The 13951-nt window shown below is 38.6% G+C and overlaps 1 protein-coding gene across 1 annotated transcript in view; it reads left to right on the top strand.

The window, feature by feature from the left end:
• The first annotated feature begins 2313 nt into the window (after positions 1 to 2313).
• LOC146895958 (killer cell immunoglobulin-like receptor 3DL1) overlaps positions 2314 to 13951 on the top strand; it is a 34554-nt gene continuing 22916 nt past the window's right edge. Inside the window, exons 1-7 of the mRNA XM_087896269.1 lie at positions 2314 to 2389; positions 2622 to 2657; positions 7711 to 7995; positions 8274 to 8579; positions 10374 to 10667; positions 11378 to 11428; positions 12589 to 12756. Of these exons, the coding sequence (XP_087752395.1) occupies positions 2356 to 2389; positions 2622 to 2657; positions 7711 to 7995; positions 8274 to 8579; positions 10374 to 10667; positions 11378 to 11428; positions 12589 to 12756 (1174 nt within the window). The 5' untranslated portion in view covers positions 2314 to 2355. The remainder of the gene's footprint in view (positions 2390 to 2621; positions 2658 to 7710; positions 7996 to 8273; positions 8580 to 10373; positions 10668 to 11377; positions 11429 to 12588; positions 12757 to 13951) is intronic.

Here is a 13951-nt window from a genome sequence, read left to right as displayed (position 1 = left end):
GAGATGGATCCCGTATCATATGACTTACATGGCAGGTCTTACAATCACCGAATCATCTCTCCAATAGATGTGTAATTATTTTTGAAGCTTGTATGTTGATGCATTGGACCATTTATCTTCAAGAAATGTTAGTAGAGAGCTATTGCTGATACTGCATCATTTTTGAAGATGAAGGTTTGAAGCATTGTTTGGTGTCTTCATGACCAGCATGGCACAATAACCCTAGGTGTCTAATACTGGCACATATTCTTTAGTAGTAGATAATAGTTGTAAAATTTGACTTAAGGTAAACTCTAATATAAGAAAATAATTCCTGGTTCTGTAGATCTAAACAACTATTCAGGGATAGTGTTGCTATTGTTGTTGAAAAATCTACATAGTATAGCTTGTAGTATAGCTATAATTTTACTAAATAAGTATAATTTCTAATTGCAAACTAAATATTTATCCTTCTATGTACAAATAATATGCCCTTATACCTCAGACAAACACCATTACATAAGCATAAACTGATAAAAATACAGATAACAAGTTATTGTGTGATTCCCAGTCTTAACTGATAGATCTATACCAGAATTCCTGCACTTAAGGCTCAGGAAACATCATGCAAGAGTGGGAAACAGGTTGCAAGAAATTGAGGAACAGGAAGTTTGTTATGAGATTGAATCTCCTAGGAATGTAGTCAGGTCAGTCCTAATAATATATATAAATATATCATACATTATTAATCATGTTACATTTATATATTCATAAATATAAATATTTATGTGTATGTGTCTGTGTGTGTACATATTTTCTTAAAAAATTCATGTATGGGCAGCCTGTCTACAGTGGTTCTGTTGAACTTGTCCATTCCCATATTAGGTTTCATGGTCTAAGCTGATGAGGACAACTGACCAGATCTCTTCCTCAAGAGGGCACCAGATCCCATTTTGATGATTGTGAGTCACCATGTGGTTGGTGGGAATTGAACTAAGGACCTTTCGAAGAGTAGGCAGTGCTCATAACTGTTGAACCATATATAGGTAATTTAGGATAAATATGTATTTGAGAAAACAAAATAGTTAAACATGAGTGATTGAGAAGAGTAAAAGAAAGATAAATGATTTAATGATCATCTATTTGAAAAAAGTATTAATAAAATTTTAACTTTAATAATATAGACCAATATATGAGAAAAATTCCAACAATGTAATAAAACATAGCAGATAACAAATGCATTAAATGCATACCACACTCACAGGTTTTGTGTGATCAATAGTCAGTCCCTTTTCAAAAGTTCCCATTTCTTTGCAGTATCTTGTAGCTACTTGGCCTCTGACAGATTGTTCTATTTATACATTATAAGAATATTGATGTTTCTTATCTAGGTCTATTGTCATTTACTTAATGTGTCCTATTGAAATAAAGAACTAGTACTATGTAGTCAGGAAAGAGTCTTGCAAATTAGATATGTCAAAAAATGTAAAACAACTTGCTCAATTGTACATATTAAACATTCTCAGATATTTCTATTTCAACATTCAACAATGAAGAGAAACAACACATTATAATCAGTGTTTATCTGAAATATTTGGTTAAAAATGGTAAGTACAAACTGCTGGAGAGATCACTCAGAAGTTGGGTGTATTCTGCACTTGCAGAGGACCCAATACCTACAGCGGATAGTTCACAACTGCCAGTGACTCCAACTCTAGCAGATCTGATCAGTGCCTTCTTCTGGCCAAACGAAGCACCAGCAATCACATGCACCTATTTACACATAATTTAAAGTGAAATTTTTTTAAAATATGAATGTTAGTTCTTAAAACAAATTTCAGTTGAAATAAAACTGTATTTTGTTTGTTCCTTTGATTTTATATAATAAGTAGAATATTTTTATTCTAAATAAATGTACAACTAATAAGCAAAGAAATTGAATAATTGAAACCTGACAATGGGATTTTAGCAGAGTAATCATTTTTATTGACACATTAGGATTGTGTTATACCATGAATAGTCATTGGACATGTTGCACAGACCACCAAAAGACGCACTGAGTCTCAGATTTAAAAAGCAAAACATGCAAACCTTTAGAAAAATAATCACAAAGCACTATAAAAGGGGAAACATGTATGAACCCTCAAACGAAGACACCCACTTTTAATCAAAGCACTAGAAGATAGGCCTTTGAATTCAAAGTCAACCTGCCCCCAAAGTGCGTTTCTGGACAACAATGGCTAAAGAGAAACTGCCTTCGGCGGATATGCTCTCTTGCTCAGCTTTCCGTGATGTGGTCAGGTAGATGCATCGAGCCTCCTACAACATCCTGTAAGTTTTATTCTGGCTTTGCCTCTTGTCAACGGAAGCAGCACCATGCTGTCTCTGCACCTAAATCTTGTGTGTACTGGTGAGTCCTTCTGGGAATGAAGGGTGTGGAATAAAAGGGTGGAAATATCGTCATGGGAGGCTGGATCTTTCCACAGAAGAAACACTGGTTTCCATGGTTGATATTGGTGCAGGAGTTCATCGTAATGAAGTGAGCTCTGACTCTACTGTACAGAGATCCAACAGGGACCGGGGTATCAGATCACTAGACTGTTGGAAGGAATAGATCATCCATCATGACCTTTTCTTTCCAGGCTTCATCCTACTCCTGAGGACTTTGGCACAAGCAGGTGAGTCCAGCCTTAGCCTTGAGATACTACTACCCATGCCAACAGAGAAGTTTCATTCTAACAGGATAGTAGGCATCACAGTGTGTTGTCTGGTGGAATCTGTGAATGATTTTTGGTTAGTCTCCTGAACTGTGAACTTAGGACCTTGAAAACACACCTCTCAGTCCTGTCCCAGATTGTACCGGACACAGCCCCTGGCTCAGTAAGGCATCAATTTTGATCAGACAAACATTTTTGGGTTTTTTTAAGACAGGGTTTCTCTATGTAGCTCTTACTATCTATCCTAAAACTCACTTTGTAGACCAGGCTGTCAATGAACTCAGATATTCACCTGTCTCTGTCACCCAAGTGCTGGGATTAAAAGAATGGACAGAGCTGGGCAGTGGTGGCACACGCTTTTAATTCCAGCACTCGGGAGGAAAAGGCAGGCAGATCTTTGTGAGTTAGAGGCCAGCCTGGTCTACAAGAGCTAGTTCCAGGACAGGCTTGAAAGCTACAGACAAACCCTGGCTTGAAAAATCAAAAAAAAATATTAAAAGATGGACTATAACACCTGAAGAATAATCAAAACTTTTAATATAATAAAAAATAGTGTCCCCTTTCTACACTCTCACCTGACCATTCCCATTTATTTTTGATATTATGATGATATAATTTATTAATTTTTAAATATGTGTGTCACTTGACAAACCATTGAAGTTATTTTTGTGTTCAAACAACTTTGCTAGAGGTAGAATTTGTGTATCACCAGGACACTGTTGCAATATCTCATTTTTGCTTGTTTTAGTGAGTTACTGTTACTTTCTCCACATAAGGATGTCAGGTCACTCGCTACCAGCCTTTTTTTCTGTTTGAAGATCTTCACAGCATTTCCTGTGCTTATAATGATCAAGTCTTGTCTGCTACTGTTTTTCTGAGAAATTCATTGTCTTGATTTCTGAAAGACAGTGTTACTGACATTTTTAGGCAGGGTTTCTCTTTTTCCACTCACTTCATTGAATACATCATCCTGGCCTCCTGTAGCCTGTAGGTATTCCATTAGCTGTAATTAGAAGTCCCTTATATGTTCTTTGATTCTCTTATTGTTTTAATTTCAGGATCTCTTATGATAATAATATGTTCTGTGATCATGCTATTTGGGCTGGATTTCTTTTGTGTCATTTGACCTTTTTGGACCTGATATTTTCATTTTACTCCAAGTTCAAGTGTTTTCTATTCTTTCTACTCTACATTTTTGGTTTATTTTTATTAGCTGTTTTTCTTGCCTTCTGTTAATTCTTTGATAATTTAATAAAATGTATTTTAATTATATGCATCACCATGTGTAAGATCATCCTAATTCCACTCCACTAGACAGCAAAGGGAAACTCTTTGTTCCTTTAGTCTTTCTTGAACTTTTATGACTGATAATTTGCTATTGGGATGCATGCAAAAATATCCTGACATTTTTCTTTATTGAATTTTCATTCATTACTGCATTTATCCATCAGATTATATAAAGCCTGATCTAAGCACATTCATTCTACTGTTTTATCATATGTATTTTTTTAGGTTTTTTTCTTTTTTTATTTGTTTGTTTATAAAAATTTCCACTTCCTCCCCTCCTCCCCATACCCTCCCATTTCCCCCACTCCCTCCCCCCCCCACTCCCTCTCATCCTCCCTCTCCATTCCAAAGAGCAGTCAGGGTTTCCTGTCCTGTGGGAAGTTCAAGTTCCTTCCCCCTTCCTCCAGGCCTAGGAAGGTGAGCATCCAAACAGACTAGGATCCCAAACAGCCAGTACATGCAGACGAAACAAGACCCAGTGCCATTGTCAATGGCTTCTCAGTCAGCCCCCATGTCAGCCACATTCAGAGACTCTGGCTTGATCACGTGTTCGTTCAGTCCCAGTCCCGCTGGCCATCGTGAACTCTCATTCGATCAGTCCCCTTGTATCAGTGGGTGAACGCACCCCTCGCGGTCCTGATTTCCTTTTTCATGTTCTCCCTCATTCTGTTCCTCATTTGGACCTTGGGAGGCTCAGTCCGGTGCTCCAATGTGGGTCTCCGTCTCTATTGCTGTCCATTGTCGGATGAAGGTTCCCTCTGGTCCTGCCTATCTTGCTCACATTTTCCCTCCTTCTGCTTCTCATTTGGATCTAGGGAGTTAAGTCCATGTTCCAATATGTGTCTCTGTCTCTATCTCCATCCATCGCCAGATGAAGGTTCTATGGTGATATACAAGATATTCATCAGTATGGTTATGGGCCAAGGCCAGTTCAGGCACCCTCTCCTCTACTGCCTGGGGAAGAATCTGGGGACCTCTCCTTGGGCCTGAGAACCCCTCCAGAAACAAGTCTCTTGCCAACCCTAAAATGGCTCCCTTAGTTGAGATATATACTTGCCTGCTCCCATATCCATCCTTCCTCCCCTCCATCTCATTCCCCCATGCCATCCCCAATCCTCCCCCTCTCCCTTCTCTCTAACCATCTCCCCTTACTTCCAACCCCCACACACACACACCCGTGCACCCAAGTTTGCCTTGCAATCTTGACTACTTCCTATATCCAGGAGGATAACTATATATTATATGTACTATTGAAACAATCTATTAACTTTGTAAATTTTTGCCATTATTTGAGGTGTACCCTTGTGCACATATACTCATGATTTGTGTGTGCTACTGTGTTTATTTTTTTTGTGTGTGTATGGGGAGGGGTGGGGGGGTGTTGGGTGTACATTTGTTAAGGCACAAGTAGGAAAGTCAAGGAAAACTTCTGGAATCAGTTTTCTCTTTTCACCACATGGATCCCAGTGGAGGAATCCAGAAAGTCAGGCATGGCAGCAACAGCTTTACCTCCTTAGACATCAAGCTGAGCAACAAGTTTGTCCAATTCAGTAGTTGAATATTTTGCTTAAGAGGGATGTTGCCAAACTTTTTATGACGTTCAATGATTTGCTTCCAAATTTTATAAAACATTTTAATCAGAGTTTATTTTTTATAGTTAGATACCACCTTTTGTTTTATAAAAGATTGTTCTTTTTATTAATTTCTTGAGACTTTCATAAATGAGTAGTATATTTGTATCATTTCTACCCATTTGAATACATCCAAAGAACTTGATACCCTATGTCATGGATACTTTGCCAGTCATGTTTCTTGTTGTTCTATTCTCAAGAACTAAGACAAGGAAACTATCTAATGTATTTCAAACGATGAACAGCTAATAAAAATGTGTCACATGCACACTCCGAAATACTATTTATTGGTAAGTAACAATGAAACCAAGAAATTTTCAGACAAATAAATAAATTAAAAAATATTTTACTGAGTGAGGTTACACAGACCATAAAAATGATGCATTTTCTCTCTTAAGTCATGTACCTAGCTCTGAAACTTTATACATGGTATCTTATAATTCTGCCACTGTTTTAGAAATACTGCAGTGAATTATCTGTTGTGGGCTTCGTAGATCTTCCTTTCCTCTGTATTTACTACCAGAGCCTCAGCATTGTTCTGTGGCATGTTTGACTTCTCTGATTTTCCTGTGCAAGTTCATTCACAGACACCTTCATATTGAAGAGAACCATCACCTCTGTCACATGCAGATGTTCTGTGGATGTTAATAGACCTTTACTATTAATTCTAACCTGAGAATGGATTTGAGTAAATTGGTTGCAACCCTGGACAGGATGGCATTGGTGTCAGCATTCCATGTTTCACTTACTTGCCTCCTCTGTTTGGAGATCAGATGTTTTTGGGAGCTGGGCTTCCTGGTACAGTAAATTACTGGCCACTTATCATAATCAGGTACAGTTTTCACTGGGGTACTTGAAAGCTTCTGCCTGAGCAGTGTTTCAAGATGTCCACACAGGCTGGAGTTTATATGGTCTACTGCCTCTTTCCTCAGAAACATCTCCCATGATGATACAGAAGAATGACCAAGATTCATGGGATGGCAATCATAAGTCCAAATACTTTTTATCACCAAGTTACCAAAGAGGCAGAACAGTGCTATTCTCTCAGTGTTCCACATGCAAGAGCCTTGAAATGGTGGAGAAACTTTATGTCTGTCAGTGTAGAAACATGAGCTGATGTGATCTCTGTGAATGAAGTTGTGGACAAGAGCACATAAGGGACAGAGTAGTACAAAGGACTCATCCCTACTGTTTTGTTGTTAATTTTCTCAGTTCTGTGGTCCTAGGGGCTGACTTCCCTCACTGCTGAGATATAGAACATTCACAATGTATTTCTTATCCAGTATTGTTAAATTTCTAGAGTCTATGAAAGTGAGTCAAAAGCATTCCTTGTTTATAACTTGTTGGCTATAATTCCAATCTGTCTTTTCATAAATGAATCTTTTCCTCAAATCCTCTGATATAATTTCCTCATAGATTACATTTTTCACAACCAAATCTACTTCATTACTTAATACTTACTCAAAATTCTCAATTAACATATCTTAGCAAAGAAAGATATTCCATATGTACATGGTAGTTGGGTGACACGCATGACATGTTTTATTTAAGACTTTCCTTGGGAAGAGACAACACATGCAATTCTGATCACCCCATAAAAGAAACCCAGGATCGACCAAACAATGATTGCATCAATGTCCAAACCTTTGAACCTGTGCGTCTACTGAGATTACTAATAGCAGTGTGCATAAGGATTTATTTGCAGAAACAAGGGACGACACAAAAGCATTACTGAAAGCACACCTCAATATGGGTGATTACCATGAATGCCAAAACCATGGAGCTCCCTGCACAACTTGCTGGCAGCTGAATGGGTCTTGGATATCTCCTTTTAGAATTCAGCAGGAAAAGTAACTTACAATATCTATAAAGTGGGAAGAGACACTGGTAAATCTTGCAAATTTCAGCTCTCCAATACATTAATGTTTGTGTACCTCTTGAATCCCCTGAGCCTTTAAATTTCTATCACTGAAAGAGATGTTTCAGTTCAGAGAAAAGGGTCAAACAATGGACCCTGAAGAAGTAAAATGTGGAGACTCTGATCTCAGGAATGAAGGCAGATCACTAAATATTTTACTCTGTTTATCTTTCTACAGGGATTAATAACAAACCTTCACTGTCTGCCTGGCCAAGCCATATAGTTCCTCAGGGACAGAATGTGACCTTCACTTGTGACACTCACAGTGAGTTTAACATAGTCAAGCTGTACAAAGAGCATGGGAATCCTAACATTCAGGGCCATAACAGAATATTCCGGAAGGATCTTCTCTTGGGGCCTGTGACCCCAGCATTTGGAGGAACCTACAGATGCTATAGTTATAAACGTCAATACCATAATGATCTCTCATCACACAGTGACCCTCTGAAGATCATAATTTCAGGTAAGAGATCATGTTTGCTGTGTCCTTTCATTCTGCCAAATATCCCCACATTAGAATTTTTAAGACAAGTTCTAGTCAGAATTTCAGCATTATAAAGGTCAAATAAGTGGGAAATGGACATAGAAAGATGGAGGAGTCTGTGTACAAGCTGACATCAAAAAAAGAAAAGGACACTGGGACACTGATGAAAAGAACAGATTAAGGGAGAAAATAGCATAGGAATTCTGGGATACATAGATTGATTAGCAGATTCATACTCACAATCTCTTTATTCCTAGGAATCTACAGGAAACCTTTCCTCCTGGCCCTACCAACTCCTCTGGTAAAATTAGGAAAGAAGGTGACATTGAAGTGCCACTCAGAGATTATGTTTGACACTTTCATTTTGACTTCACATAGAATGGGAATAAGCAAGGACTCTTTCCAGCTCTCTGCAGAAACTCATATTGGGGGGTTCCATGCCAACTTCCCAATAGGTCCTGTGACACCTGACCATGCTGGGACTTACACATGCTATGGTTCTTACAAACAAACACCGTATGAATGGTCTGAATCCAGTGACCCTGTTGACATAAAGATCACAGGTAAGAGGGTGTTACCTGGTCACCAGCCTCTCTGTGATGTAGAAAAATTATATATACAGCATGTCCTAGAAGGGGATTGTAAGAAACTTAGAGAATGGCAGACTTGGAGAGAATATTACTGACATAGACAATGAAAACAGAGATACAAGAACAAACCATTGGTTATAGCATAAGGCACAGATACAGGGATGTCAAAGAAATCATACCTAGAAATAAAGAGAAAGGGGCAGCTTGGTGAGACTGATATGTATCAGAGATATTGACATCCTTCTACTAATGTTCAGAGACTTAGAAGTTCAGAATTTTGTTTGGCTTCTTCCTCTAAAAGACATATGTCAGAAGACCTAGACATATAAGTCTGACCTGTGTTTATGTGCTAAGTGGGGTTGCTTCTTCATAGGTCCTGAGGTCTTGGTACAGATGGCACCCATAGATTTTCTGTCTAGTTTGGTTTTCTTCCATTCTTGTATTTGACTAATCATTCATCATCAAAGAATAGCATAAGCCTAGGTAATTGAGTAGACCACCAGTTGCCGTCTGTTCTATAGTGTTTCCCCCTGGGATACACATATGAAAATAAAACAGAGACATGGAAATATATACAAACAGGGAGACTGAGAGAAGGATTCAGACACTGAGGAAATAGTAGACAAGGTGTGTGTGGGAAGAGAAAACCTGCAAAATGTCTTAAGCTTGAATGGAGGATTTGAGAAATAGAGAAATAATGGCAAATATTGGATATTTTAAAACAGGAAGAGGGTCAGATGGTAGATTACACTTGAGCAGTAAACACACTACGAGAAACGAGGGAGGGAAGATCATCGTGACCCCTGTTCAAGGAAACAAACACTTTCATGGAATATTGTGTCCATTGAGAAGAGAGATTCATTAACACAGATATGGGGAAAGGGACAAGATATAAAAATAATTACTTAGAGTGAAGTAAGAGTCTACATTTTAAATATACATAAGGTAAGGAAGTTATAAGTCATGAAACTGGGAACAAATCATGAGAAGGGGAAGAAGGTTAACAAAGTGGGACGGAAAAGAGGAGAAATACATACAACATGGAAGGTGAAACGAGAAGGAAGGAGCAGCAAACGTGGGTTAAATGAAGGTATTGGGAAGAAAATGAACAAAATGAACAGTTTGAGAATGTCTTAATGGACTTCATGGCTTTATATCTTAATTAAGACAAAATAATAAGTAACTCTAATTAACCCATTGAATAACAAAACATTTGGTAAAACTGAAAGTGTAAAGAAGAATAATTGGGAAGAGGAATGGAATCAGTGGAGATTGATGGAGAAGAAGGAATGATAGCATAAATATGATCAAGATTACATTAAAAAGCATATGTAACAACACTTAAAGAAAAAGAAGTCACAAAGTGATGTAATTATAGTTTAACTTCAAATTTTTAACGAAAATAATATAAAATACATTATATATTTGAATGTTTCATAATGAATCCAATTGCTAAATAAACTAAATATCTGTTTATTAAAATAACCTTAAAAATAAAAATGGTATGAACTAATTCATATAGAGGCAGTAACTGTCCAAAAGTGAGAACTGAAATAAAATATATGGGTATAGGATTGAAGTCAGAGACTCAGTAAGGTAATTTAGAAGAAAAGAAGGAGATGGGAAGACAAAGGGAGGTGGAAAAGACAGAGATAAATGTGGATAGAGAGAGATCATAGAAATGGAAGCAGGGAGAGAGAACACTGAGGAGTGACTGAACACTGGTAAGGACCTGCTCCTCCACTGTCTCTACCTCCTTTCTTCCAGGTTTGTACAAGAAACCTTCTCTGTCTGCCCTGATGGGACCTGTGGTGACATCAGAAGAGAACATGACCTTGTCCTGCATCTCTGACCATCAGTTTGACATGTTCCATCTGTCCATGAAAGGGGTGCCTCAGGGACGTGGGCTGCCCACAGAGCAGAGCCACAATGGGACATTCAAGGCCAACTTCTTTCCTGTTCCTTTGATCCAGGCAGAGACCTATAGATGCTATGGCTCTTTCAGGAACTCTTCCCATGTGTGGTCATCCCCAAGTGACCCATTGTATCTTTCTGTCACAGGTAAGAAAGTCGTCTTATATGTGTCTCATATCTTGTGACTAAGGAGATCCTAAAGAAACCATGTCTGAGAACCATCTTACTGATGATAGAGAGACTCAGTAACACATGCATATACATAATATGTATAAAGGTGTGTGTTACAAAATAAAACAATATTAATCAAAGACAAAGAGGTTATCGACGTTAAGTGAGTGTAGGAAAAGCCTGGAGGAAGGATACCTGAGATGCCCTGAAGAGATGAGAAGAATAGGAAAGAGATACAATTATATTTCATTTAAGAACTTTTTTTAAAAAGACATAGAGTTTAAGAATGGATATCAAATTATAAAATAATAGATAAGGAGCCTCCCAAACAATCCTTATCTTGACTTGACAGCTACACTGGAATGTGTCTGTATCCACAGAGAATAAGAAAGAGGTCAGCACAGACTCATTAAGGATAAGATTGCAATCAGTTTGGACAGATCACAGATGGAGCAGCCTCCTGATCTCTCCCTCACTTAGCTCTCTCCACGGTATTCCTATTGACTCATCACAACCTGAAATCAACACCACAAAGCAAATCACATAATGGCATCCTATGATTCTAAAGGCTCAGCACTAAGAGGTGGAGTGGGTACTGCTTACCCTCCTAATTTAAAGGACTTTGTATATGGGGAAGGCACACAGTCTTTTGATGAACTTTCACCCTCTCCTCTCCCATTTCCTAGTAAACTCATCAAGAAATTTCACTTCATCCACTGAACCAGACTCCAAAACTAGTGAGTAATTTTTCCCCTTCTCTATTACGGAAACTTAAGGACCAGATGCTCTTGTGTTCATATTCAACTTCCTCACATCTTAGTAGTTTTAACATCGTCATCTCCTCTCTCTTATTCTTAAACTCTGAAACTCCAGAAGTTTTTAGGAGTAGCATGGGAACTGTACCCGAGATCTCCTATAAGTAAAAGGGAGAGCAGATTTAGCCCCCTCCCAGGAACAATGGAGTGCTCTTTCTAGCTCAGTTTTTCTTGGAGAGAAGATCATAGAGCCTGAATAAGGAAGCAAGCAAGCAGAAAGAACAATTTTATAAAAATATTACCTGTGGTAGACTACACTAGACTTTACTTTTGCCCTTTGGGATAATTAGTAGTTTGGTTCAAGGATGTTGAAGATGTAGAAGTTGTTAGCCAGATTAAGTGAGCACTGGTATCAATCTCAGATTAAGATAATGAGCACCTTTACCTAGTGTCCTGAAGTTTTCTGTCACTGGCGAAATGTCCTTATATCATTGGATGTGTTGACTTCTGCTGGTGCATGGTCAACTTACTAGCAACAACACTACTATTACTGACACTCCTTCTGCCAACAGTTATAAATTGCCCCAGCCCCTTGACTAGGGGTGGGGCTTCATGTTCATCTCCATTCTCCATGCTGGGCTTTTGACCTTGCACTGCTCTTGGGCATGTTATCTTGTCCTTTTGTGAAGTTCCCACATTAAGCTGCCCTCAGTATACAAAAGACAGTTTCCTTATAGTTATCCAAAGCTTCTTTTTGCAATCTCTTCTTCCATCTCTTTCACAATGATGCTGAACATTTGGAGAAGGATATGAGATGTAAACATCTCATTTAGGATGAAGAATTCTATGGTCTCTTATTCTCCACAGCTTGCCCAGTTGTGGGTATCTGTGTTAATCACCATCTATCACAAATATAGAATCTGCTCCTGAGAGTTGAGAAATGCATTATGTATAACAGTAAGTCTTTAGAAGTCAGTTTAATACTATTTCCGTTGAACAGAATATTATTAGTAGGTTCTCCATCATGATGCTTGTCCTAAGGAACTATTAAATTAATTATCCTCCAATAAATGAATACTATGCAATCTATAAAAATGGAGATCCAAAGTTTTACCTCTTATTGGGTTTACATCTCCCTCTAGATAACCACAGGATCCTGAATATTCTGATCGGGCTGTCAGTTACCATGCTGTCTGTTTTCCTTATCATCCTCCTTTATTCTTGTTGCTCGGCCAAAAAGAGTAAGTCTCAGGAACAAGCCAGTGAATGTCATCTGAATATTGTGAGAAACCAGGACTGGAGAAAGACAGGTATGTGTTCCTCATTTGAGGCAGGGCTTTCTAGACAGGAAAGAAAGTCTTGCACTTCACCTCAGTTCTCAGACACTGACTGTAGTGAGGAGCTGCGGGCAGGCTTGCTTTTTGTCCCACCCGGCTCCCGCACAGCTAGCTTAGCCCCGGAAATAATAACACATAAGTTGTATTCATTTAAATACTGCCTGGCTCATTGTCTCTAGAGAGTTAGTTACTGGCTAACTCTCACATCTTGATTAACCCATTTCTAATATTCTGTATAGCACCACATGGTGGTGACTTACCGGAAAAGATTCAGCATGTCTGACCTGGTGGCTGGCTCCATGGCATCTGCCTCATTGCCCTCTTCCCAGCATTCTGTTCTGTCTACTCCGCCTACCTAATTTTCTGTCCTATCAAGGGCCAAGGCAGTCTCTTTATTAACCAATGAAAATAGCACATAGACAGAAAGCCCATCTACATCAACTGACTAATTCCTCAATGCACTTTTGCATCTTCACCTTCAAAGCATACACTAATATCTAGGAGATGGTTTTACAAGAGGCAGGGGGAAAGAGAGATGGAAGGAGAAAGGGAGAGAAGGAAATATGGAGGGAGAAAAGGAAAGAGGAATTGAAGAAGGGAGGGAGGCAGAAAGGGAGGGAGAGAGAGACAATATACTGAAGAAAGAATTACTAGGGTACAGCATTGTGGGATGGACTATAAACATAGAATGGCAAAACTTCTGATTCTAATTTGTGGCTGGTGAGCAACCTTGTGTTTTACCCTATCTCTCACTAGTACTTTGGATTTGAAATGAGAGTGCAGAAGTACTTTATTATGTATGTTTGTTTACTTCTGTCCTCTAAAATTACAGCTACCATGGACCAAGAATGTGAACCAAGAACAACACTGAACAGACAGGTAGGTCCCCCTGAGACTGCCTCTTCCTGCAGTCTAATATTCCTTCATTATCTGCAAGATGATGTACACACATCACTTAATATTTACCTCTTTTTAGGACCCTGAAAGACAAGAAGTGCAGGAGGTGGCATACTTGGAATTTGATCAGTTGATCTTCAAACAAAAATTGCCCACTCCTATTTCCCAGAAAATTCCAAAGGAATTTTCCACAGATCCCAGTGTGTATGTGGAAGTCAGGAAATGTTAAACTGAGATGAAATATCTTCTTTACTTCATGAGTTCTCAAGGA

This window comes from Myodes glareolus, chromosome 1 (assembly GCF_982192425.1).
Source record: "Myodes glareolus chromosome 1, mMyoGla1.1, whole genome shotgun sequence".
Taxonomy (NCBI): Eukaryota; Metazoa; Chordata; class Mammalia; order Rodentia; family Cricetidae; genus Myodes; species Myodes glareolus.
This window is presented reverse-complemented; position numbering and strand designations above follow the sequence as displayed.